The sequence below is a fragment of the Cydia pomonella genome, chromosome 4 (assembly GCF_033807575.1).
Source record: "Cydia pomonella isolate Wapato2018A chromosome 4, ilCydPomo1, whole genome shotgun sequence".
NCBI lineage: Eukaryota > Metazoa > Arthropoda > Insecta > Lepidoptera > Tortricidae > Cydia > Cydia pomonella.
The window spans coordinates 15727650-15755043 of NC_084706.1; the positions used below are offsets into that span (position 1 = coordinate 15727650).

The following is a 27394-nucleotide window of genomic DNA, read 5'->3' on the forward strand; positions in this document are numbered from 1 at the left end:
ATTATTTGCAGGCTTTTAATTTATTGTAAATAACAACGATGAAATTTATTTAATTTTGATACATTAAACAGGTAATTACATTTGTAATAGACGGTTAATAAAAGCGATTATCTTTTTTATAGTAACTACAGTACAAAAATGTACATAAAATTCCCCGCAGCCTTAAATACAGAGTATACACAGAGCAGCTACACACTAACATGGTGCAGACCTGCAGACAAAACGGTGCGGTACCTTAGGGAAAATCAGAAACAATAGAGATACTTAGTTAAATTTGTTCGTAGGAACCATGCATCCAAGAGAAAATACAGTCAGGTAAATAAGTTATCTAAAATATTATATACTACGAACCAGAAGCGGCTTCTGTGGGTGGCGACCGGGGCAAGCACATAGGGCCTCGCTCTTGCAGGGGCCTCGCGCAACAAGCCTATTCTAATAATATGTTTGGTATGAAAAAGTTTACACTGATGGTTCCTTCTTCGGGTTTTTCAGGAATGGGGTTCGTGCTCACGTTTGACAAGTATTTAACTCTATTTCCCTGACCTTTTTATTTAAGTATCTAATACGGTTTGATAATGATTTGCTATGCTCATTGTAGTGCATTTTGCTCGAAAAAAAAGGTATATCTTAAATTAGAGCTATATTTAAATATTGGGTTCATTGGTGGTGATACAAATTATACAGATGAAAGCAAGCTAATTAGAGAAATACTTTTTCAATTAGTACATTAAGCTCTCTAGGTACTTACTTCAATAGGTATTATGGCTCAAAAATGTTACTATGCAATTTTACTAAACTACAAACTAATACGTTAGTGACATTACATGTTAGGGCATTGTCGGGGCGGGCGGGGGAAGATTGGGCGGGTAGCAGGCAAGCAAAGCGGGCGGCGGCGTAAGGTACGCTACCCGCAGCGTCGACTTCTGGCGCTCCACCACGCCCGACGCCAAGGTGTACGCCGCCGTGAACACCGTTACCGCCTACACAACACCATTAAACATGAATAACCATTGAAATATGTATATCTAAGGACGGCCTATACGTGTCAATGTTAATAACTCACTATTTTTCACTAAGTCAGAATCGAATTCCTAAAAATCGACCTACGTCTTTCGTTTCATATAATACAAAAGACAATTTTGCTATAAAAGGGCGAGTACTAATAAACATAACGCAAAGCCCTGGGTCCAATGATAAAAATCATAGTCTATGCCTAGAGGCATAGAGACGCTGGCGGCACAGGACACAATAATTTTATATATTTGGCGATGAAAGGGACTGGGAACCACCAAGTTTTTTGTATCTAAGCCCGCGACATCCATTTGAAACTGTGTAAGATGTCATATAGCCATGCCAGGTATCAACATATATTTAGCTAAGAAATATAGCTATAGGTATTTCAGTTCTGATTACCAAAATCATGATGATGGCAGAGGAAAGCGCAGAGAGGGCACTTGCGTAGTTGCGCAGCTCTACCTTCGCGAGCCGGAGGCAGCCCGTCTGCGGGGACGGCAGCTGCGACGCTTCGCACGAAGACTCGCGCTGTACCAACCACCGTTTTTAATGTAAATAATCTTTAACAGAAAAAACTGACTTCACAAAATAGATTGAAATGCCGTTAATATTATTTACGATCATAGTGCATCTCATAACAATTACAATTAAAGAAGTAGACATATCACCAAACATGGAATAACTACGTGTCGTTGAGGTATCCGTTCTGGTAATCATCACCAGTTCTACTCATTAAATGACTTTTTTTAATGTAATTACTTGATTTGTTGATAAAAATATAAAAATCACTGTCCTGTAAGATCCTATAAGATTTGAAGATTTCCCTGTATTCCTCATGGATCCTTTCATCAGAACTAAATTTTGACAAAAATCCGACCTAGTAAGTGTATATACCTACTATCAACCAAAAGAATCTTTTTCCAAATAGGTTGAGAAATGGCGGAGTTCTGAGGTACATAGCAATCGTTTAAAAAAAAACGTACAACCAAATTGAGACCCTCCTTCTTTAGGAATTTTGAAATCGACTAGAAAGTAGGAGTTTATGTCGAAGGTAACCTAGTACGTACATAGTAATATTAGTGTAATTTTGGCAATTTGGTATATCTAATTTTAATGTAATCATAATGTAGTTAATTAAGTCTTTTTACTATGAAGGGGAAACTTTTTGCGATAACTCAAAAACAGCTAAACTGATCATGTCCGCTATAGTTTTCATTTAATGTCTTTCTTAAGCTCTACTTCCACGATTTTTTTCATATTTTTTGGACCTATGGTTCAAAAGTTAGAGGGGGGGGGGACACATTTTTTTTTTTCGGAGCGATTATCTCCGAATATTCACTTTATCAAAAAATGTTTGTTGAAGACCCTTATTAGTTTTGAAAGACCTTTCCAACGATACCCCACACTGTAGGGTTAAAGCAAAAAAAAAATCACCCCCACTTTACGTGTAGGTAACCCCCCCCCCCCTCCCCCCCCTTAAATTTAAAGGTCCCCTTTAAAAAAAATTTAGATTTTATTGTACGACTTTGTCGGCTTTATTGATTTATATATCCATGCCAAATTTCAGCTTTCTAGCACTAACGACCACGGAGCAAAGCCTTGGACAGACAGACAGACAGACAGACAGACGGACATGGCGAAACTATAAGGGTTCCTAGTTGACTACGGAACCCTAAAAAGGTGTCTTTTCTTAAATATGCTTGGAAATGTTCACCTTATTGTAGCAAAGATAGAACGGGAAGTTCTTCATTATGGTCAAACTCAAATTAAAAAAAATCAAACCATTGTCGTGTTTTCGGACGGGAAGTTATTACTGTATTGTTTTTTTACTTTTTAAAAACATGAAGACACTAAGAAAAACCCAAATAGCCAATTATTATAGCCGCAGGCCACGTCTACACGACCCGGTCAGCATCATTTCAAGCTGTGTCATGTCTCGTTCTTACAAGACCGTCGTGTATGATCGTGCGAATACTGCTTAATAAAATCAACGACTATATATTATAACTTTTATATTTTTTTAAGGATCTCGTGCGTGCTTATATTGCACAATTATATTGAATGAACGAATTTGAATGGTACTGAATGCAGAATAAGTTGTGTCTTTAACTTTTTTTTAATAATTAAAGAGGGAAATTGTTTTTGACGTTTTTAATGTGAAGGTTCGTTTGAGTGCTGGTTGATGATTATTTTACCTTATTTCCTCGCATGTTTGGAGAAAAGCACTATACATAATATATATGCCTCGACAGGAACAGCAATTCGTGGATCCTTCTTCAATTTACATTATTATTAATGTACATTGATAAAACCACCACCATCCTCAAGCATACAAAAATCTCAAGGTCACCCAAAACCGAATCAGAGCACCCCACTATCCACGTGGTCTTGTCTGTCCTACCCCTAGAGAGCAATTGCGAAATCGGAAGCGCGGAGGGAGAGCAGCCCTTGCCCGCTGGAATAAATAATAGTACTACCTATAATACAGAATGTTCACTGTATAAAAAAAAACCCTGTTTAGGTATACTGAACGTGCCTAAACGTTGCTGATTGGACAGAACTCTTTTGAAAGGCGTGGTATAGACATAGCTACCACTAGGGTTGGCCCCGTCCGAGGCGAGTACCGTCACCTATTATTATGTTATGTTTAGCGTACTATTTTAACCGATTTTGAAATTTCCTGCAGTAATAATGCATTCGACAGTAGTAGTAATGCAGCAGCCCAAATACTGCCGACTGCATTACTGCCGCAAAATCAAATCGATGTTGCTGCCCAGATTTTTGACATTTGCGGAAGTAATGCAGTCGGCAGTAATATCATGCTCTTAGGGATGTCACTGAAGTCCTAGAAAGCTGAAATTTGGTATGTAAGCTAATAGTATTAGTACACAAAAAAAACTTTTACCCCCCAACACCTTAAACTAGGGGATTAAAGTTTTTATGAGACTTCCACAAATTTTGATGCTAGAGGTCTGAAAAATTATATAGGAACTCCATGTTATAAATAATAAAATGCATATTTCAGGATCTTTAAGATAGGGGATAAGCAACTTACAAAAATAATTGAAATCCCACATGAGATCTGATAACTTTTTGACAATCCGAGCCTTATTTATTCACCACCAAAAACATTTTACACGAAAATGTTTTTGGTGGGATACTTCTTCTTCCTCGCGTTGTCCCGGCATTTTGCCACGGCTCATGGGAGCCTGGGATCCGCTTGGCAACTAATCCCAAGAATTGGCGTAGGCACTAGTTTTTACGAAAGCGACTGCCATCTGACCTTCCTGTAGTATATCACAATACTACATGTAGGTAGATATAACTAGTAAGTTAGGTATAGATATAGTTATGTGGGTATGCCGCTCGCGCTGAACCATGTTTTTAGTTGAGAATAAACCGCCAATGAAGTCACATCGTGTTTCTTTATATCGCCCTATACATACATATCATTTGGCGCAGTCGCGAACCTACAAGTTATTTGTGTAGTGAACAGTGCAAGTGAAAGATTATGTCTGTGGGAAAATTAAAAGCATTTGATATTAATGACGGGAAGTGGTCGACATATTGTGAGATCGTGGAACAATACTTTTTAGCCAATGATGTAGATGACGCGAAGAAGGTTCCTATACTGATAGCATGTGTGGGTACTGCCACATACGAGTTAATGGTAGACCTTTGCAGTCCAAAGAAACCAAAGGACCTTAAATACGACGATTTGATCGAGTTAGTCGCGTCGCACATTCAACCGAAGCCATCTTATCTCGCCGAACGGTACAAGTTTCGTTTAACAAAGCAAACCGAAGGTGAATCGGTCGCCCAGTTTGCCGCCTCGTTGAAGCGCCTCGCTACAACGTGCGACTTCAAAACTACGTTAGATGACAACCTGAGGGACCAATTTATATGTGGCCTTAAAGACGAAACAACCCGTCAACGCTTGTTTTGCGAAGAAAATCATTTAGATTTCAAAAGGGCCTATAAAATGGCGGTATCGTTGGAGTCCGCTGCCAAAAACGCCGCAACTGTTGTAGACAAAAAACCGTCTAGCTCCAAAGAAGACGATCTTCATGCGGTATACACGGCGCCGGCACCGGGACAGGGGCGCGGCACCAGCGGCGCGCGCTTCGCTCGGCGGGGCGGCGCGGCGGCCGCCACGGCTGGCCGGGGGCGCGGCGCGGGCACCGCGGCGCGGCCGACCCGGAGCTCGTGGGGCCCTCGGCAACAGTGTATCTGCTGTGGCGAACAAGGTCACGACCAAACCAGATGCAAGTTCAAGGAATACGTTTGTAAAATATGTTTAAAAAAAGGCCATTTAAAAAGAGTGTGTCCCAACATTCGTGACATGAATTATACTACGAATATCAACATGGAAAATAATTGGGGGCAAGATAACGGCTCAAATAGCAACCCGGATGAAGACTGGGAGCCAGGCCAGACTGGTGATTTTGAGGGCCTATACCACGTAGAACTGACGGGACGGGAGCCGGTAATTGCCGAGGTCATCGTCGACGGGAAGAAGCTGCAGATGCATGTTGACACCGGTTCACCAGTTGCTTGTATTAACGAAAATATGTACAAAAAGTTGTTCGGACACCACACATTGCATAAAGACGATTCGAAGTTACGTGGATACAATCGTGTACCAATCCAGTCTCTCGGATTCATACGTGTAAGTGTGGCGTACTTAAACATTAGACAAGAATTGGACCTACATATCATCGTGAACGGCGGTGTACCATTATTAGGTAGGGAGTGGATAAAACCATTAGGTATGAGCATCATCGTCACAGACTCAGTGTTAAAAATCGACAAAAGTAATAACAAGTGCATTGAAGTGTTAGATACGTCAGCGTTGATGCGTGAACATTCCGGCGTGTTTAGCGAGTCCCTTGGAAGGCATGTGAGCGCGCGCGCGACGCTGCGCGTGCGGCCGGACGCGCAGCCCGTGTTCCGGCGCGCGCGCCCGCTTCCGCTTGCGTTGCGCGCGCCAGTCGACGCCGAACTCGAGCGCATGGAGCGCGCAGGTATAATTACGCCGATCTCTTCCTCTGACTGGGCTTCATGCTTGGTTGTCGTGGTCAAAAACAATGGTAGCCTTAGAATTTGCGGGGATTATAAGTCCACCCTCAATCCGGTATTAGAAGTAGACAGATATCCACTTCCGCGTGCCGAACAGTTATTTAATAATCTTAATGGGGGAAAACTATTTTCCAAATTGGATTTGAAGGAAGCATATATGCAAGTTGAACTCAGCGAGGAATCGAAAAAGTACACAGTAGTAAACACACATCGCGGTCTATACATGTATAACAGATTAGTATATGGGGTAGCGTCAGCAGCGTCAATATTTCAGCGCGTCATAGAACAGGTAGTGGCCGGAATCCCCAATGTGACAGTTTATCAGGATGACGTTTTGATTACCGGTAATAGTGAAGCCGACCACATTAAAAACTTAAAAAGTGTCCTAAACCGCTTTGAAGCTGCGGGGTTGACTTTGCGCAAAGAGAAATGTACTTTTTTCGCAAAAGAAGTTAAGTATTTGGGCTTCATTATTTCTGAAAACGGGGTAAGAATGGACAATGACAAAATTAAGCCTATATTGGAGGCTCCGGCACCCGAAAACACGTCTACACTAAAATCCTTTTTGGGCATGGTTAATTTTTATTCGAAATTCATTAAAGGATTCACAGATATCTTGACGCCGCTATACCGATTGTTAAAGAAGGGACAGACGTGGGAGTGGGGCCAACCGGAAAAAGAAGCCTTCAACAAAATCAAAGTCGCATTAACGAATAGTCCAGTTTTAACTCATTATAGTGAAAGCCTGCCACTGATTCTATGTTGTGACGGGAGCCAGACGGGGGTAGGTGCCGTCATACTGCACCGAACGGCGGAGGGTGAACGGCCCATCGCATATGCATCGCGCGCGCTTAATGCGGCCGAGCGTAATTATAGTCAGATTCACCGCGAAGCACTTAGTATCGTCTTTGGCATAAAAAAATTTCATACGTACTTGTATGGTCGGCAGTTCACCCTGCGTACAGATCATCGTCCGCTGGTAAGCATTTTTGGGTCTAAAGCAGACATTCCAGCCACTGCTGCTGGGCGGCTCATTAGGTGGGCGCTATTGTTGTCGGGCTACCAGTATGACATTGAGTACGTAAAATCAGCAGACAACATAGCAGATGGACTGTCTCGCTTACCATTACCCATAGTAGACCAGAGCGATGCCAGTGACGATTGCAGCTTTGTACAGTTTATAGAAAATAATTTTCCAATTCGTGCGCTCGATGTCAAGAGGGAAACTGCCGTTGATAAAACACTTAATCTAGTGTCACAATATGTCAAATCAGGTTGGCCGAAGACAGGAGTGGCAGCAGATCTGCTCCCTTATTATAGAAGACGAGATGAGCTCAATGTAGAAGGTGGGTGTCTCATATGGGGTTCTCGTGTCGTGGTGCCGGCGGCGCTGCAGGCGGCAGTGCTGGCTGAGGTGCACGGTGGACACCTGGGCATTGTCAAGTGTAAGAGTATCGCGCGGAGCTATGTCTGGTGGCCTAGGATAGATCTGGACATCGAGCAGCAGTGCAACTCATGTCGGGTTTGTGCAGAGACAGCGGATGCACCCCCGCGAGTCGCCATAGTGCCTTGGACCACGTCAAAAAAGGCATTCGATAGAATACACATAGATTTTTTGTCATATAATGCGAAATCATACCTTATAGTCGTAGATAGTTATTCAAAATGGATAGAAGTGTTTCCAATGACTACTACAACGGCCGAAGCTACTACAGATAAGTTAAGGGAGTTATTCGCTAGATTTGGGATTCCATCCAAATTAATCTCAGATAATGGACCCCCATTTAGTAGTGAACAATTCGCAAGTTTCTTAATGAAAAATGGGGTCACACACATCACGTCAGCTCCTTACCAACCTGCGTCGAATGGGGAAGCGGAGATAGCTGTGCGCACAATAAAAAAATGTTTAAAGAAGGCAACGAAAGAAAACACTAACCCTAACCAATTTTTACAGCGCTTTTTGTTAGATTATAGAAACACTAAACACTGCACTACGGATGAGTCACCAGCTGCATTGTTGCTAGGGCGTCAATTAAAAACAAGACTTGACCTACTCAAAACCGGTCTGTTTGACACTGTAGAAAAAAATAAGCAAACAAAAATAGCTCGTGGACCCCAGAACAGTAGGTCATTCGAAGTCGGGGATTTAGTGTGGGCCAGAGACTTCCGTAAGGGTCATAAGTGGATTGAGGCTACGATTAAGCAGGTATTAGGCAACAATAACTATAAAGTTCAGACAGAGGAAGGCATAATATCTCGGCACACAAATCAATTACGCGCGCGCCACGATTACGGGACGGCGCCGACGGACGAGCGCGAGGCACGTTACAATGGCGTGACATCGGGCGTTAACGTAGCTCCCCTGGCGGCGGCAGGTTGTAGGATCCCGAGGGATGCACCAGCGCCACCCGCCGCCAGCCCCAGACCGGTGCGCGCTCGCATGCCTGTTATGCGTTACGGTTTTGAAGAAGCGTATCCGTAAACATGAGAATAATATATATTTTACAGTACATATGGGGCTACTTTATAGCACTAGTGCGAGAAGTAGCATATTACGTTATTGTGTCGAACATTTAAAGGGCCATATGTACTGTAAAACGATGTACGATACATGTGCGAGTAGGTAATTCGCAACTCGTGTCGATTTAAAACACTCCCTTCGGTCGTGTTTTAATTTATCGCCACTCGTTTCGGGTTTTCTATTTTTCGCACTTGTATCGTAATGTACTATTTTCCTTATTGTCAAACACAGTTATAATTATATATATTATTAACAAAAAAAAAATTAAACCTATATGACATACCATGTCATCAAAATAGCCTCCTAAGGGTCACCATAATTACAAGACAATTACAATTTACGTTGGGTTATATTAAGTTGTGTTTTACAACTCGCATCATCTAAATTGAAACAATCGCTAATCTTTTCCATTTGGAAGATACTTACATTTTATTGAGGTTATTCGTACTACATGCATATGCATAACAGTAACGAGGTTAAACTATCATACCTTTCCATTGTTAATAATTGGCGCTAGTTTTAAGTCACCATCATTTTTTTTTTCCTTTATTGTAAGTAAGTACCTACTTGGATTACGGGGAGAGTAAATAGGTACAGTATTAGCCCTCACTTCAGTCATTTCTTGCATTTTTAGGGTTTAACTGTAAAACTATTATTATTTGTTATAACTTTAGTCAATAAGAATTATCGCCTAAGCAATTATGTAAACGCCACATCCCTTCTTACTTATAGTGTCCGCCATGTGTCATCCAGCAAACAGCTGTTACTCGCCTGACCTAGTTACACATATACTTAAGCATCTGCATGTGCCTATGTACAATACAATCAAGTAAGTACGTACAAGACAGAACCTATCGGTAAGGGGGGAAGTAGTGTAGTATATCACAATACTACATGTAGGTAGATATAACTAGTAAGTTAGGTATAGATATAGTTATGTGGGTATGCCGCTCGCGCTGAACCATGTTTTTAGTTGAGAATAAACCGCCAATGAAGTCACATCGTGTTTCTTTATATCGCCCTATACATACATATCACTTCCAACCCAGAGGGTAAACTAGGCTTTATTGGGATTAGTCCGGTTTCCTTACGAAGTTTTCTTTCACCGAAAAGCGACAGGTAAATATCAAATGATATTTCGTACCGTTCCGAAAAACTCATTGTTACGAACCGGGGTTTGATTAAACCCGCGACCTCCGGATTGAAAGTCACCCGCTCTTACCGCTAGGCTACCAGCGCTTCTTTGGTGTGATAGTGATTTTGATTTCTATTAAAAGTTTACAGGCAGTGGTACAATGAAGGTACACTATAGCTGCATACTTGTAGTGCGGTATAATGCAAGATTTCATAGGTTCACCCACCATCCTGATGTCAGAATGGCGAGTGGACCTTTTTTATTAAAAACTAGTTTTAGGGAGAGGTGCACTGGTTTCTATTAACGATACACAGAAGGTACAATATGTATATAATTATTTTGTTGAGATTTTGTTGAAGCGCTGGTGCCCTAGCGGTAAGAGCGTGCGACTTGAAATCCGGAGGTCGCGGGTTCAATCCCCGGCTCGTACCAATGAGTTTTTCGGAACTTATGTACGAAATATCATTTGATATTTACCAGTCGCTTTTCGGTGAAGGAAAACATCGTGAGGAAACCGGACTAATCCAAACAAGGCCTAGCTTACCCTCTGGGTTGGAAGGTCAGATGGCAGTCGCTTTCGTAAAATCTAGTGCCTACGCCAAATCTTGGGATTAGTTGTCAAACGGACCCCAGGCTCCCATGAGCCGTGGCAAAATGCCGGGACAACGCGAGGAAGTAGAAGAATTATTTTGTTGAGATTATCTGAGGTCCACCCGCCATCCCAACGCTCACCGTTTTACGGATCGGGATAGACCTTTCAACAATTCTTAAATGGAGATTTCAGCCGCATAAAATTACCTTAAAATTGCTTATGCGTCCGCAGCAGGACGGCGGCAGAGCACGGCGGTGCTTGTACCAGTCGGAGTGGTCCTGCACTCCGCAGCATCGCAGCTGAAGCAAACCACATAAGACGACTTATTACACTGATGCAGATCTCCACGCCGCTCCGGACTCCGAACGTCCGGCACACCGCAGCGGCGTGCGGATCAGCATCCAATGTAAAGACCGCCTCTCTAACGGATTAGTTTCGAACATGGAATTTTGTACCTAATATAATGTATAGTACTGGGGCCCATTTCTCGAACCATATTAGGCTAATATTATTATTGAAACCCATAGGATTCGACAGTTAGTGGACTAATAATATTAGTCTAATACCGTTCGAGAAATGGGCCCCTGTACTCGTCAAGTCTGAGGGTCAATTACACGCAGCGGGATTACAACGCTCAGCTCTGCGTATACACTATAACAACGCATTTAGGGTGCTACTACGGCTTCCATGATACTGCAGCGCGTCGACTACGTTTTCTGAGACGTGGACAGATAGCTTTGACGCTATCTGGCGCAAGAAAACGGCCTCGCTTTTAAACAGGGTACGTGGGAGCAGTAATAGCATCTTAAGGGTCTCCAGCAAGCTCGGTTCTCCATACAAACGTATAGTTACGCTCTCTTTTAAAATTGCTAGCTAAATTGCTTTGAAACTTTGTACTTACAATAAGATTGGCTAGTTTTGTAATTAGTTTATGTAGCTTCAGATACCATAGTTTTAAAAATACAACGAATTTAAGTTTTTCATACAAAGCTTGTTTTTGCTCTATTTCGTTTGTAATATATACTAGAGCTATATAAACTAATTACAGGACTAGATATATCTCATGTTAGATAATGTTTGTTCGTAGTTTTAAAATGAGAACGAAACTCCGTTTATATGGGAAGGTGTAATTCGGCCGACTCGGCCGAGCTTGACGGGGACTCTTAAATATGATACCTAATAAGCATGATTGTGCTTTGTTGTGGAAACTTTATCAAAGGACAAAATCTATGTTTATTATGAAGTGTAAGTATTTAAATAAATAATAATACTGTGCCTGTAACGAATCTAGGATCAATTTTAAATAAATTAATATGAAGAGTTGAAGCCGTTACATCAGATAACCGATGGTCGTTGATAGCTCTAAAAATGAAGATGTGAGAATTGAATTTAAAATTGAATTCAGCCAAAGCAAACGCACGCTGATGCTGATGCCTACTGCCATAGTTAGAGTCGGAGTCAGTATCGAGCGAGGCGTTAATGCCTGTGTACCTCCAGCTGCATCGCGGCGAAGGAGGTCCGCATAGCGGGGTCGACGGCCTGGAGGCTCATGGCGCGGTGCATGCTGGCGTTGAGCGCGGCGGGCTCACGCAGCGCGCGCGCCAGCCCGCCTAGCGAGCACTGTCCCACCGTCAGCAACAGCATCGCCGTCATTGCCACACACAGCAGCTATACACATAGTTTCTCATATAATTTCTATAGTATAATTAACACTAGGTTAAGTATGTTAGTTAAGGGATGTATTTCTTTTTCACCAGGTTCTCGTTATGGTGTTTTTAGGGTTCCGGGCCCAAAGGGTAAAACGGGACCCTATTACTAAGACTCCGCTGTCCGTCCGTCCGTCCGTCTGTCACCAGGCTGTATCTCATGAACCGTGATAGCTAGACAGTTGAAATTTTCACAGATGATGTATTTCTGTTGCCGCTATAACAACAAATACTAAAAAGTACGGAACCCTCGGTGGGCGAGTCCGATTCGCACTTGTCCGGTTTTTTAAAGGAACTATGAGACTTCCTTTTGGCTATTTGGGAAGTAGATCGTGGGGGAAATACAATCGACGTCAACGAACGACGTGGTGAAAATATGAAATTTTGTGGGAAACTGGGAAAACATCTTTATACTATTCGACGGCTGCCAACTGTCACATACGCAATATGTCCCACAACTACTAGTGCGGCGCCACAGTAATGCACGGAACGAATACAATATTAGCGCACGCTGTAACGGTGACACTGACAGATGGATGGATCGCTATAAAAATAATTAAGATCTTTTTAAAATTTGACCCGCTTAGCATGTTGTGCACAAGAGTATTTTTTTATACCACGTCGGTGGAAAACAAGCATACAACCCGCCTAATGGCAAGCAGTCACCGTAGCCTATGGACGCCTTTTATGAAGAACCCCATACTGTAACATATATCATCAAGTAGTCAACAAAATGTACCGTAGCGAATAGCGGTTGCGACCGCGGATGGTAAGGCACTAGCGTCGCCAGCCAGCACACCGGCAGGCACAGCAGTGCGCCCGCCACGAACGCTACGGTCGACGCCAGCTCCACGGCCAGGTCCGAGGTCCAGAAGTAGTACGACATGCGCAGCAGGCTCCACGCCGTCGAGCCGCCCAGGATCGCTCCGCCGCTCTAAAACGCATTATTTCCATTATATAATATGTTTGACTACTTAACACAAAAACTATAGAACCTATTGCAAACAGGTAAATTCTACTTACATACCAGTAGCAGACCTGCACACATGAATAAAATTATACCACTGTTTCTCATATTGATAAATAATTTAAGGAAGCATTAACTGAAGAGCTTTGTAAATTACGTTTTGTCACTTTGTTAATTTTCAAATCGACATTTAAACCAACTTTGACGCAACTTTTTTTTATGTACCTAGTCATTGATTGTACGATCACAAAAAGGTTCCCTATTTGGTAAGATCTTAGAATAGGAACAATATTTTTCTAAAGAGGATTGCTTACAATCTTTACCTTAGCTTATTATCACAATCAATGGAATGACGATAGTGTCAAAATGGTTTCCACAGCAATTTTATTGGGCAAAATTTAGTAGTTTGTAATATATTCTCACTTTTTGACTTCTTTTTATAGGCTTCGTACAAAGTCCTGCTGTATTTAAATTCTTACAAAAACGAATCTACATACCAGCAAACACCTAAATATCGCAAGAACCAGGGTAAGCTCTCCCAAATAGTTAAGTTGTTCTGTAGGTCATTGCAAACACTTTATAAATATGCTGTTCCAGAGATACTTGCATTGATATTCTGAGAGACACTTGAATCTTCTTGAGATCTGTTATGGACTTTCCGGGCCTTTTTTAAGCCTTTTTAGGGTTCCGTAGCCAAATGGCAAAAAACGGAACCCTTATAGATTCGTCATGTCCGTCTGTCTGTCCGATTATGTCACCGCCACTTTTTTCCGAAACTATAAGAGCTATACTGTTCAAACTTGGTAAGTAGATGTATTCTATGAACCGCATTAAGATGTATACACAAAAATAGAAAAAAAAAACAATAAATTTTGGGGGTTCCCCATACTTAGAACTGAAACTCAAAAAATCTTTTTTCATCAAACCCATACGTGTGGGGTATCTATGGATAGGTCTTTAAAAATGATATTGAGGTTTCTAATATCATTTTTTTCTAAACTGAATAGTTTGCGCGAGAGACACTTCCAAAGTGGTGAAATGTGTGTCCCCCCCCCCGTAACTACTAAAATAAGAGAATGAAAAATCTAAATAAAATATATGATATACATTGCCATGCAAACTTCCACCGAAAATTGGTTTATAAAATTTAAAAAAAAAAATTTTTTTCGTCAAACCCATACGTGTTGGGTATTTATGGATAGGTCTTCCAAAATGATATTTAGGTTTCTAATATAATTTTTTTTCTAAGCTGAATAGTTTGCGTGAGAGACGCTTCCAAAGTGAAAAAATTTGTGTCCCCCCCCCCCCCCTGTAACTTCTTAAATAACAGAATGAAAAATCTAAAAAAAAATATATGATATACATTACCATGCAAACTTCCACCGAAAATTAGTTTGAACGAGATCTAGTAAGTAGTTTTTATTTAATACGTCATAAAATTTAAAAAAAAAAATCATCAAACCCATACGTGTGGGATGTCTATGGATAGGTCTTCAAAAATGATATTTAGGTTCCTAATATAATTTTTTTCTAAACTGAATAGTTTGCGCGAGAGACACTTCCAAAGTGAAAAAATGTGTCCCCCCCCCCCCCCCCCTGTAACTTCTAAAATAACAGAATGAAAAATCTAAAAAAAATATATGATATACATTACCATGCAAACTTCCACCGAAAATTGGTTTGAACGAGATCTAGTAAGTAGTTTTTTTAATACGTCATAAATGTACGGAACCCTTCATGGGCGAGTCCGACTCGCACTTGGCCGCTTTTTATGATACTAGCAACAACAGATAATTCCTTTTAAGAAAGATAATGGTTATGTTATATATGTTAGTTGCCCATACGTTAAGGCAGTGCCCTTGATTAATAACCTCCTCCTTTTTTGAGTCTGTAAAAATATTCATAAAACGTTTTATACGCTTTCGTCTTTTAATTAATTATGCTATTTAGGATTTAAGGGTTTAAGGAATTATATGTAACTTTCAATCGGACACTTTCTGCTGAGAGGAGGGACACAAAGGTAAGGATATTCATAGCGCAAGTTCTGGACAGCCTAATAAACTTGATCCTGAATAATAATAATAAACAAATAGAACAAGTAAATACAACCACTCTATTAGTATTAAGTCTAGACAGTAATAAGTATGACCTGGAAATCTCACAATCTTCAAAACTATCAAAAAAGTTTGTCTTCTTTCATCTACGCGCTTAAACGAGGTATGGACTTGGTGACTGCCCTTACCGCATACTACGTATGCATATACCTATTCTAGGTCATCGTAAGGCTTCGTGTTGTGGGGAAATAGTTCTGATGTTGAGACAATTTTTATATTATGGAAAAAATGCTCACCCTTGCCTCGATATTTTATTTATTTGAATCAAGCAAAGTTGTGAGAAAACATATCAATCTTTATTCACCGCTAATAGCCAATAGAAGAAACTACCAAAGTTTAAAAAAACTAGAATTGCCTTTTTCCTCATTAAAGCTTGTTACATATGTACATCTAGCCTTCATTTTATGTGTATCAAAATTTATAATCAATTAATCACTTTCCGAATTCTGTGAAAAACTTACAAAACCCCAAATTATCTCAAAATAAGTTAAAAGCCTTCCTTATTAATAAGTGTTTTTATAGAGTGAAACACTACTTTCACGAAAAATATGATTAAAAATGCTCTTATAACATGTAATGTAAATTGTAAATAGTTAAGTTAGTAGTTTAAAGTTAACTGTAGTATTTATGTTAGTGTGTCCTTACAGGGCGTCACATAATACTAACCAAATAATATGTAACACCTTTATAAACAGGCTTGTGACATGCAATAAATGATTCTATGGTCGACGACCTGTCTGGCCTAGTGAAGGCCTAGTGGGTAGTGACCCTGCCTATGAAACCGATGGTCGCGGGTTCAATTGCGAGATGAGCACGAATATTTAAGTATATTCTGTATTTAAGTATTTAAAAATAGTAATATATTATACATACATATCGTTGTCTAACTGCTCACAACACAAGCCTTACTGAGCTTACCGTAGGACTTAGTCAATTTGTGTAATATTGTCCTATAAATTTTATTTATTTATGATTAATTACTAAGGGTTATATTGCCTATGTACACAGATAGAGTAAGTACACCATGCACCCGCTACGTGAGCGCGCGTGTGATGAGGTGCTAGAGAACCCGCTGCTGGCGTCGCCGCCGCCGGAGCCCGTGAAGCCGCGCCCGCCACGCGAGCGCCGCCCACGACAGTTCAAAATTGTAAGCATACCGCCTCGGCCACCAAACGGGCTCTCAACGCTAACGCCGACCGCCATACATTGGTCGAAACATATAAGAGCTAAACTAAAAGCTTACAGGCTCGGAGCGTGCCTTCCGTGGCCCTCGCGCAGTAACAGGAAGCAACACAGTTGACTGACAATTTGTAAACAAAAGGTCCACTGGAGGTCAGTTAAGTATACCTAGCTACCTTTCATAAGCTTTTGTCAAAATTTGCTATTGAATCATTACTTATTTCACCCTAAGTTTTAAAGTCCGAACCATGGGGATTAAGTACACCTACTGTCTAGACTATCTAGGCATATGAAATTGCCACGAATATACATGAGTGGCCTTCCGATTTAAAAAAAATGTTTCTGTCGTGTAGTGCCCCATTGAGTGTCTTGCCAAGATTGCCAATCGTTCGCTCCGTAGCGTCGCACTCGCTCACTCGCACTAGTCGCTTGTATTAGAAAAAATTCTCGCCGACAGTGTTAACAGTCGGTGATAAACGATATACATATTGCATTACGCAAATGACAGTGTTAACAGTCAGTGATAAACGATATATTGCGTCTCTTTCATCTTACGGGATTACCTACAACTACACGTGTATTTGTTCTCGTGTAGTGTAATACACGTAGGTATAGATACCAGGTAATACACATATATAGTAGGTGTATTGCTAGTCGATTTCGCCGCCGGTCAAAGTCAAAACATGCCTTCGTCTCTTCGTTCGTTCTTCCTTTCTTGGTATTAACAACTTGTTTTATTTCAGCCTCCAAAATTCGAGTTGCTTACCGAAGACTTCTATGAAAAATGGGTCAACCATCTGAAACAGGTAACACCCGTTATTTAGAAATTGCAAATGTATTGTATCTACGTTGTTATTTCAATGCCCTATCACTATAGATTAATTTTTGTTTTGCATCGTTGCAACATACTTTCGTTTAATATATTGAGGAAAGAGATGCAAACGAATCCAACTCGATAACAAACCATGAAGTGTATTGCCGCACAACTCTGGTTCGTTGTTAACTAACGGCTTATAGCGACTTAGCGAGCATCTCTTTAGAAATATGAAAATTGTTTAAAAAAAAACCGGCCAAGAGCATGTCGGGCCACGCTCAGTGTAGGGTTCCGTAGTTACTCTTCCGTCACAATAAGCTAAACTGGAGCTTAAAGTATAGTAAATTGTTAACCAAGGGATGAAACGGTACCCGAGTTAAACAAATAGGCAAATTTGCATAATCAGTACCTAATTAAAGTAAGTCTTTTTAGTATGAATGGAAAACTTTTTGCGATAACTGAAAAACAGCTAAACTGATCATGTCAACTATAGTTTTCATTTAATGTCTTTCTTAAGCCCTACTTCCACGATTTTTTTCATATTTTTTGGACCTATGGTTCAAAAGTTAGAGGGGGGGGGACACATTTTTTTTTCTTACGAAGCGATTATCTCCGAATATATTCACTTTATCAAAAAATGTTTCTTGAAAACCCCTATTAGTTTTGAAAGACCTTTCCAACGATACCCCACACTCTAGGGTTGAAGCAAAAACAAAATTCACCCCCACTTTACGTGTAGGAGAGGTACCCTAAAAAAATTATTTTTTTAGATTTTATTGTACGACTTTGTCGGTTTTATTGATTTATATATCCATGCCAAATTTCAGCTTTCTAGCACTAACGACCACGGAGCAAAGCCTCGGACAGACAGACAGACAGACGGACATGGCGAAACTATAAGGGTTCCTAGTTGACTACGGACCCCTAACTAGTCTTAAGTAATGCGGTATCGTCGATGGATTGTAGCTTCAAATGATGCGGCACATCGTGGACGACCACCCGCCGGAGCTGTTCCCCGACATGTACCTCAAGCCGCGCCGCCTCAACTACTACGCGCAGCAGCTCGAGCACAACATGCGCGTCAACAAGGACCTGCTCAAGAAGATCAACATCATACAGAGGACTGGGGTACTGGAGCATGATTAGTGATTACACTATAACGTCGGACTGATACAACAGATATGAGCTATGCTGCGTAGAATATTATATTATTAAATTATTGTAGCTTTACAGATTGCGTATCTAGATATTCTAGATAGCCAAGTTAGCTTGTCTTGTAAACTGTCCTTTCCGTAAAATAACTCAATTTAATAAAATAGAGGTAGGTAAGAGGTAGAAATAGTCAATTTACTTACTATAACCAATGCAGGGCTTCGTAGACTGCTGGACGCGGCCAGAGCCCACCAACACGTACAACAAGCTCATGGTGAAAAAACGACAACGCGACCTCGACACAGTTCAAAATCAGAACGAATACTTCTACAATAGGCTGCTCATTGCAGTACGTATTTCTTGATCTTAATTTGGACCTTTACTGTTTCAATTCTAGCATTAAGTAGTTAGTCGATATTGCCATGGAATTGGAAGATATCGGCAGTGAGTTCAACCAAAATTGAGCTCGTTTAAAATTCCGTCCTTCAATTAGGCGGTATTACTGAAATGTTCTGCCGCCAGAGTGCAGCGCTAGCATTTATCCTAAACCATAGAGTAACGTATACATACTGTGCCTGAAACAGTTTTTGACAAGTTTTCACAGATAATTGTCGTTTTCAAGCAAAAGGTACCACATTATCATTTACAATAATCTCTGACAGGTTATTTGTATAAAGAGACAAGCAAATTTCGTCCTTCTGGCAAGCAGCAATGTGGTACATTTTGCTTAAAAAAGTCTCAATTCGAAACGTATAAATATGACATTGATGCATCAAGGTGGTTTGTATACAGAGGGCCTGCCGAGAATCCCGAAAATCGACATTTCATTATCTGCCACTCTATCACTCGAATACGCACGAGTGGCAGATAACTACATTTCGATTTTCGTGTTTCGCGGTAGGCTTCTATATGTGCTAGTGCTCCCTACACAGCATTTTGCGCAATATTACCTAATGCAGAAATAGTAAGGGCCCATTACAATTTTGCCTTCTTGTGGGCTTGCTGATTCAAACTTTTATGCCAAATAGATAGGTATACTGCACTGTTATGGTAAGGAGTTCTATGTGCCACATTAGACCTGGTGTACCTTTTGAGTCTCTCGCTACGCTCAAGTCTTTAAACAAATAAATAAAACTTTCGCTTGCTCATGACTCAAATTCAGCCTCACAACAAAATCCCACTTTGCTTTCTTGTTTCCCATATTTACCTATGTTTAAATGTGGTACCTATTGTAAACCTTAATTCTTATAGCGATCAGAACAGCCGACGACAAGACAATTTGATGAAATGTGGAAAGATACGAAGCAAAAACTGATCCTTGGGGCATCGTAAGTTTTTTACGGTTTTTGTCCTATCTCCTGTGGCTGCTAACGTGCAAATGTAATTTCACGCAAATTTTAGGTTGTTTCTCTACCTTAGCTGCTACTTGCTAGGTTGGACATTTAAGCAGATTTAATATGATTTATTTCTAATTGCATTAATTTGGATTTGCTTTAGAGTTAAATAATATGGCGATGAAATGAAAACTTGTGTTACTTTCGGCAGCAAAGTTTGTTTTCGTCACGTGCCTTGAAATTTTCTCAATGCTCACCAGATTATATAATAGGAATCATTCGCCTGCTCAGGTCTCAATATCAAGCATTAGAACGAGAGGAACCTTAAAATTTTGCCGTCTTAACAAATAACTATTCCATTCTACTTACTGATTAACTGGCATATCCTAAAAGGTTAGTATAATTCATTTCAGATTACCGTTTATATTGTTCAAGACTGAAAAAATAGATCGCGGTGTTCACGACCCCGCTTTTGATAAGCCTCTGCATATATTTCGAAGCAAGTAAGTTTACCTAATACTTGAACTGATTGTGCCCAATGCCAGAGCCAGTAACGGCAGTAACATTCAGCGCTAATACTCGTAGTAGGGGAAGTCCGGGAGACTTGAACCTCTTTTTACTCGCAAGCCACTAGAGTTTTATCTGTAAGTGTTAGCAAATCGAAATGTCGTGTATAGATGACATATCTACAAAATTCAGGTTCTGCATTTTTTTTTTCTTAAACGGAGTATTGGCTTAAGTCTCCCCAACCTATGGGAGAGTTGACCAGGGGGTGAGGGAGATTTGACCATACCTATGTTAGGTAGGGAAAACAGTGAAAAAAGTGCTGTTCAATCAAATATATTTATTAAAAAAAACCGGCCAAGAGCATGTCGGGCCACGCTCAGTGTAGGGTTCCGTAGTTACTCTTCCGTCACAATAAGCTAAACTGGAGCTTAAAGTATAGTAAATTGTTAACCAAGGGATGAAACGGTACCTTTCACCCGAGTTAAACAAATAGGCAAATTTGCATAATCAGTACCTAATTAAAGTAAGTCTTTTTACTATGAAGGGAAAACTTTTTGCGATAACTCAAAAACAGCTAAACTGATCATGTCCGCTATAGTTTACATTTAATGTCTTTCTTAAGCTCTACTTCCACGATGTTTTTCATATTTTTTGGACCTATGGTTCAAAAGTTAGAGGTGGGGGACACATTTTTTTTTTTCTTTCGAAGCGATTATCTCCGAATATATTCACTTTATCGAAAAATGTTTCTTGAAAACCCCTATTCGTTTTGAAAGACCTTTCCAACGATACCCCACACTCTAGGGTTGAAGCGAAAAAAAAATCACCCCCACTTTACGTGTAGGGGAGCTACCCTAAAAAAAAAAATTTTAGATTTTATTTGTACGACTTTGTCGGCTTTATTGATTTATATATCCATGCCAAATTTCAGCTTTCTAGCACTAACGACCACGGAGCAAAGCCTCGGACAGACAGACAGACAGACGGACATGGCGAAACTATAAGGGTTCCTAGTTGACTACGGAACCCTAAAAAGGAAAGTAGTTGTAACAAAGTATTTTTACCCATAAAAAACTTTAATAAACTTTATAAAATTTTAAAATCGGCAACATTAACATGAAATTCAAGAGATCAATTATCTTTAAGACATTATTATTATTAATTGTTTATATGAGATCAATTCAGTCGACAAATTTTGAAAGGCACATGCAAGGTATCTTTTAATTTTACATAAAATAATAATCAAAAACATAATTAACCTTCATGTCAAATAAAGTTTTTCACATCTTTGTCAGTTAACCCATCACAAACTTTATGAACAAACCTATCCTTTGCAGGAACCACACAGCTGAACTTTTTTATACTACTTACGTCGGTGGCAAACAAGCATAAGACCCGTCTGATAATAAGCAGTGACCGTAGCCTAAGGACGCCTGCAACTCTAGAGATGTTTCACGTGTGTTGCTGACCCTAACACTTCGCACTCCGCACCCTCGTTGAGTGACAGACACACAGACAGGCAGACAGACGGACGAATGGACAGAGTCGCACCATAAGGGTTCCTTTTATAGGTACCTCTTTGCTACGGAACCCTAAATCGTACTAACTGCCTCTCTTATAACGTCAAAACGAAATTACCCATTTCTCCCTCACTCAAATCAGTAAGAAGCATTTAGAGAGTATATCAAGGCGCTCACTAATATTTTAACACTAGACCGCCTAGCCAACGTGTCAATCGTTAACGCTCCGTAGCGTATCGTAGTCATCTCTCTCTATCACTCTTCCTTATTAGTACGAAAGTGACAGTCGCGTTTCCTTCGCTACGGAGCATTAACGATTGGCACGTTGGCTACGCGGGCTGTATTTTCAAGGCGGTCTACCGCAAAAAGAACTAAACACCTACCGGTCTACCGGTAAAAGATTTAAACATACCACCTTGCACTCTAGTGCAAGTTGGGTACCTATGTTTAAATGTTTTTGAGAAACTGGGCCGCTCCGATATATCTGGCGTCTACAGGAGACATGTGCAAAACTAAAAATAAAACACCTGACTAATAAAGTGTGAATTATTTTTGATCTGTAGAGTAGCCTTGGATATACGAGTGGTTGGTGGCTCGAAGATTGGAAAGGTGATGATCGAGCTGTTCTCGGACATAGTACCGCGGACGTGCCAGTTGTTCCTAAGCCTCGTGAAAGGTGACAAGCGCGGCTACGCATACACGGGCTGTAGAATCTTCAGGTAATATACAAATATATTATAAATTTATAATTATTTAATTAAATCAAATGGGTGATAATACACGTGCACCTTGTGCACACAATGACATAACCTAACCACTTCCCGACAGAACCATAGTTCAAGATGGTATATTTTATAAACCCTAATTATTTATTGTTAAGCATTTTAAAAACTAAATATGAATGCCTATTTTTCACAACCCGTATCGAATAGGTCTAAAATTGCCTGTTACACAGACATCAATATGTGGTTTAATGAGCAAATTTCTAAACAGAAGAGTGGGGGTTAGATTTTTATTCTATTAGTTCCACACTATTCATTCCTTTTCTTATTCTCTGGGCCAATCAGGATCGTGCCCGAACTGTACTGCCGTGGAGGCGACGTGGAGAAGGACAACGGCTACGGCTGCTTCATCCCTGAAGGCGAAACCGAGCCCTCCGCCCCCGAGAACTTTGAGCTGAAGCACTCTGTTCCAGGTCCGTGCACGTGACGCTTTATAACAGAAATACCAGACAGAAACTACAGCCGGAAGCTACACTAAATATACAACTGCAACTGCTCAATATATATAGCTGCAATAAATTAATAAATTTACTTGGAAAGCTTAGTTAATCATGGTACCTACAGTACCTACGCAAGTAAGTAGGTAATTCAATCCAAATTTAGAAACACGGAGACCAATTCTCATTTATATTTTGATATCGAAATGCTATCACTTTGACATCAAAATATCATACGCTCCTCCTCCCACACTCGAATTGACCTCTAAGTGTAATAGATACTCATCACTAGGTAGGTAACATTCTTAGTAGAATCCAGTTGGCTTCGAATGTGAGTTTTATCACTTACTTAGGTAATAATAATAATAATAAATATTTTAACACTAGACCGCCTAGCCAACGCTCCGTAGCGTATCGTAGTCATCTCTCTCTATCACTTTTCCTTATTAGTACGAAAGTGACAGTCGCGTTTCCTTCGCTAACGACCCCATCGCCCGCCGGTTTTACCAGTGCAATCAGTCAACGCAGGGCAGCTTGTGGCGAGCTGTTGGGGAGTAGCGACCTCACGTACCCGAGTGCTCCTGGGGAGTTCTGTTAGCCGCAAGGAGGGTGGGTGGGACAGGATTCTCTGCCTCTGGCTTGCCTTAGCCGGCCGGCCAGAGTGGAGTCGTTAGAGCTATAAGCTCCAGGGGTGGAAGTGAAAAATTGCATAAGACGCGAGTTGGCACAGTGGCTGCTCGCAGCCACTGGGTAGAAAGCGGCGTACACCTCTCGACACCCCTGAGCCGCTCACACCGGTGTTGCCCTTGAGCCATCCTAGATGTCGCTTTTTGTGGGGGCCCATCTTGTGGGGGCGAGTCACCGTCTGCCGGAAATAAAATTGAATACCGTTTTATTAGGCAGGCGTCCGGTTTTTTATCCCATAAACCAGTATTTAGTCCATCGCTTTCACCCAATAGCCCAGTTCATTTTAGATTCCATCAACCCTCAAATAGTCCTTACACCCTGGCGGGTGCTGCCTCTGCGTGCGTCCCATGACACGGGCAAGGGCAGCATCCGCTAGGTGTACCCCTTACATTTCATTAAAGTGTCAAAAGGGCCTCTACGTGTTGGCTTCGGCTCCGCGCACGCCTCCCAAAGGTCCGGAGCACCATTGTTCCGTGATGGGAAAGACATAATAATAAATAATAAAGTTTATTGCTTTCACATTGGTGTTCATACAGATGTTCTTAATGAATAATATAATGTTTCACAATATGACACCCTGTAAGGGTATTGCAATTTTATCTAACACTAACACATGAAACAATTATAACATACCTACAAACTACAGAATACACAAAAAAAATAGTTTATAGTATATGCCTATTTATGGTATTTGTTATCATCTAAATATTCTTGTAAAGAATAGAAACAATTATTTATTAAATAAGTTTTCAAGCTATTTACAAATTTATCATATTTTGATTCTATCGCTATTTCTTCAGGAAGACTGTTGAAAATTCTTACAGACATGTTATAGGGACTTTTGTTACTCATTTGTAAATTACTGGCAGGAAGGGCAATCTTGTTTTGATATCTTAGGTTCAAGTTACTAGTATGACGGTCTTTAGCTTTTATGTATAGGTCGGGATGTTTTCGTACAAATTTGCATGTTTCTAAGATGTAAAGGGATGGCAAAGAAGCCGATGGAATGGAAATTATGGGAGTTGCCTAACTACTCGTATTCCCATTTATATGAAATACTAACCCTGCCCGTAAGTTCGTCCGCGTAAAAACTTTCTTAATGGAGCTCTACCAGCCTATAGATTAGCCCGCGTAGCCAACATGAAAATCGCTTACGCTCCGTCGCGATCGAAATGCAACTGTCACTATCGCACTAATATGGAAGGACGATAGAGAGACACATAGCGTTTCGCTATCGTAGTGATTGTCAACTTGGCTACGCCGGCTGGTATAGATGAATTTGTATAACACTCAACAGGTGTGGTGTCCATGGTCGTTACTCCGGGGAACGAGGTGACCGGCCAGTTCAACATTGTTTTTAAGCCTCTGTCGCAGTTGGATGGAAAGCATGTAGTGTTCGGAAGAGTAAGTTTTACAAGTTATAAAAACATTTTGTCCACCTAGGCCCTAATTTTCTCTTTCAAATCTTTACAATCACCCAATGCGCAAAATTATATGTATAATACTAGCTTCTGCCCGCGACTTCGTCCGCGTGGAATGATGATGATGATAATTGATAAAAACTATTCTATGTCCTTCCCCGGGTTTCATACTATCGCCATAACAAATTTCATCTACTTAAATCGGTTCAGCGGTTTAAGAGTGAAGAGGTGACAGACAGACGATTACTTTCGCATTTAGTTGTATATAGGCATGGACGATATAGAGAAACACTATGTGACTTCAGCAACAAAAACAGTCGTTCAAGCTCGTCACAGACGCATCGATAAGGGCCGGTACAGACGGACTGCAACTCGACTGCAACTTGTATGGGAACTGCACGTCGACGTTGCAGTTGGAGTGCAGTCGGCATGCAGTTCCCATACAAGTTGCAGTCGAGTTGCAGTCCGTCTGTACCGGCCCTAATATGCCAAAATATATCTTACGATACCTATATTTTACTTACTATTTGACAGAGTCCACACCAGCCGTACATCTTTCTCTCTATGACAGCAACAAGTTTTATGTATGTATATGCGTAAGTTATACTATAAGATACATTTCGGTATCTTACGGTATATTAATATCGTTATATAATTTTTACTTTCCCGGTACAATTATGTAGGTGTAGGTATGCACTTAATTACAGTTATTACTAAAGTTTTTTTTTTTCGACCTAAAATATATTTTAGGTCGTTAAATATTTCCTTGTAACTCGAATCAAAGTCTTACCATGACAACAGTCGCTTTTCATCAATTTTCACAATCAGCCTGCAGCATGGCAGTCGCAAATAAATAGGACAAAAATGCTGAGCAATACTAATTAAGATAAAAATTGAGCCACACAGCAGCGCACGCAAGAAAATAAGAAAAAGAAATCTTGTAAATGTATAAAAAAAACTTGTTGTGTTTAGATAGTAGCAGGCCCGACGCAGTTCCTAGAGCGGATCAGCGCGCTGGGCTTGCCACTGGGCACCACCACGTCGGACTGCGTCGTCCACGCCTGCGGCTGCTACTCACGCAGGGGGCAGTACCGCGCCGGCGCAACCAACACTAGGACCTTCCCGCCGAGGCGGAAGAAGTGAACAGTGTATTGTTTTAAACGCTTTGGATTAATAAAACAGGCTTATGGTAAATAATTATAACTTTCTTAATTACACAACATTATTCACTAAAAAGGGACGGAAAGGGGTAAAGGAGGGTTGCCTTTCTTGGAGACCACGAAGACATGCCGTCCTCTACCTGTATTAATTAGAGAGGGACGGGTAGTGTGTGATAAGCCTACTGACAATATTTACTGGATTTACTAGGATCAGGGCTAGATCTAGGGTAGAGAGAGGTAGCGCTAGTGGAGCGGCCGCTCTAGGCGCCAAATGGTAGGGGTGGGGGGGGGGGGGGCGCTAAATTGGTAAATGTGAAAAAAAAACTATAAAAAAAAGTTTGTAAGTGGTGCCGACTCGCAAATGTGAACTGGATCATGATCAAAAAGTAACTGGACAGTTGCACCGCAACGCCACCATGTACAATTGTATGTACAACATGCATAAATTGTGTGCTGTTGCTGGGGCGCCATGAAGGGGAGATTCTAGCCGTCGAAAAACCACAGGTCGTTGCGTGGCCGAAGGCCGAGCTGCAGGCAAATAAAGTTAGGACACGACCCACAGGCTAAGTCTCTGGTTTTCAATCTGACAGGGCGAAGACCTGAAGCCATTTCATAGGCCACGCAAAGAATAAAAGCTGAATTCCTCAAAGCCGAAGGCGCAGAGCGGTCAGCGAGGCGCGATATTGTATGAGCGAGCTTCAAGCCCTAGGAAACTGGAAACCGAAGGTGCGTTCCACGTAGTACCAAAATACCGGAAGGCGCATCCCGAAGCTGAAGGTCGAGTTGCTGTAAAGACGTCTAATTCTTAGTGTTATAAAAATAAATTGATGCCAAAATAAAAGGCTGACGATCGAATTCGGCACCCCGTCAGAGCTGGCTGAAGACCCGACAAACAAGTTCCGCTTCCAAGAGATCTGAAATCATATTGATTCAATTCCAAACTCTTCTCTCCTGCAACTGTGTCTTCAGCTTTGCATGGAAGGGCGATGCAATCGGACGCTTCGGGCCTTCTGTGGAGCTCGGCCTTCAGTGTCACTTGAACTTGGCCTTTGATGCAATTTGATTTTCTCTCGCAAGCATTGCTTGCTCTTGACCTCGAACGGTAGCTCGAATCCGATGCTCATCAGCTCTATGCAAAGCTTTGTCTTCGGCCTTGTTTTTTAAACCACAGCCATCTTTTGGCTAAAGATGATTAATACTTTTTTTCTCCATACCCAAGTGACCTACCCTAATGTATAGTGTAATAGTTGAACGTGCCCCGCACGAGGCAATC

General features: G+C 41.0%; 2 protein-coding genes across 3 annotated transcripts; one reads left to right on the forward strand and one right to left on the reverse strand.

Moving 5' to 3' along the window:
- Nucleotide 1: 1 nt before the first annotated feature.
- Nucleotides 2-13196, reverse strand: LOC133517169 (uncharacterized). The gene is made up of 7 exons (XM_061850355.1): nt 13075-13196; nt 12787-12981; nt 11833-12009; nt 10548-10640; nt 1414-1542; nt 825-980; nt 2-234 (listed from the first exon to the last, which is right to left on the reverse strand). The coding sequence occupies exons 1-6, from the start codon at nt 13120-13122 to the stop codon at nt 828-830; spliced, it is 795 nt and encodes a 264-aa protein (XP_061706339.1). The 5' UTR covers nt 13123-13196; the 3' UTR covers nt 2-234; nt 825-827.
- Nucleotides 13197-13454: 258 nt separating this feature from the next.
- On the forward strand, nt 13455-26158 carry LOC133517166 (uncharacterized). Of its 2 annotated transcripts, XM_061850350.1 has the most exons (11): nt 13455-13542; nt 16137-16275; nt 17051-17113; nt 18088-18249; nt 18491-18622; nt 19525-19601; nt 20021-20110; nt 22198-22353; nt 22702-22829; nt 24838-24944; nt 25934-26158. In XM_061850350.1, the coding sequence occupies exons 2-11, from the start codon at nt 16153-16155 to the stop codon at nt 26102-26104; spliced, it is 1209 nt and encodes a 402-aa protein (XP_061706334.1). In that variant the 5' UTR covers nt 13455-13542; nt 16137-16152; the 3' UTR covers nt 26105-26158. The 2 variants fall into 2 exon arrangements, with proteins under 2 accessions (XP_061706334.1, XP_061706333.1); XM_061850349.1 differs by lacking the exon at nt 13455-13542 and having other exon boundaries at nt 15294-16275.
- The last annotated feature ends 1236 nt before the right edge of the window (nt 26159-27394 follow it).

What these genes read in the sequence shown, in the direction of transcription:
- LOC133517169 (XM_061850355.1), bottom strand. Translation starts at nt 13,122, where the DNA reads ATGAGAAACAGTGGTATAATTTTATTCATGTGTGCAGGTCTGCTACTG. An exon ending in GACGCATAAGCAATTTTAAG is followed by an intron (nt 1,543 to 10,547) that starts GTAATTTTATGC and finishes TGGTTGGTACAG; the next exon opens with CGCGAGTCTTCGTGCGAAGC. An exon ending in CTGCCATCATCATGATTTTG is followed by an intron (nt 981 to 1,413) that starts GTAATCAGAACT and finishes GGTGTTGTGTAG; the next exon opens with GCGGTAACGGTGTTCACGGC.
- LOC133517166 (XM_061850350.1), top strand. Translation starts at nt 16,153, where the DNA reads ATGCACCCGCTACGTGAGCGCGCGTGTGATGAGGTGCTAGAGAACCCG. An exon ending in GGGTCAACCATCTGAAACAG is followed by an intron (nt 17,114 to 18,087) that starts GTAACACCCGTT and finishes GATGGATTGTAG; the next exon opens with CTTCAAATGATGCGGCACAT. An exon ending in CTGCATATATTTCGAAGCAA is followed by an intron (nt 20,111 to 22,197) that starts GTAAGTTTACCT and finishes TTTGATCTGTAG; the next exon opens with AGTAGCCTTGGATATACGAG.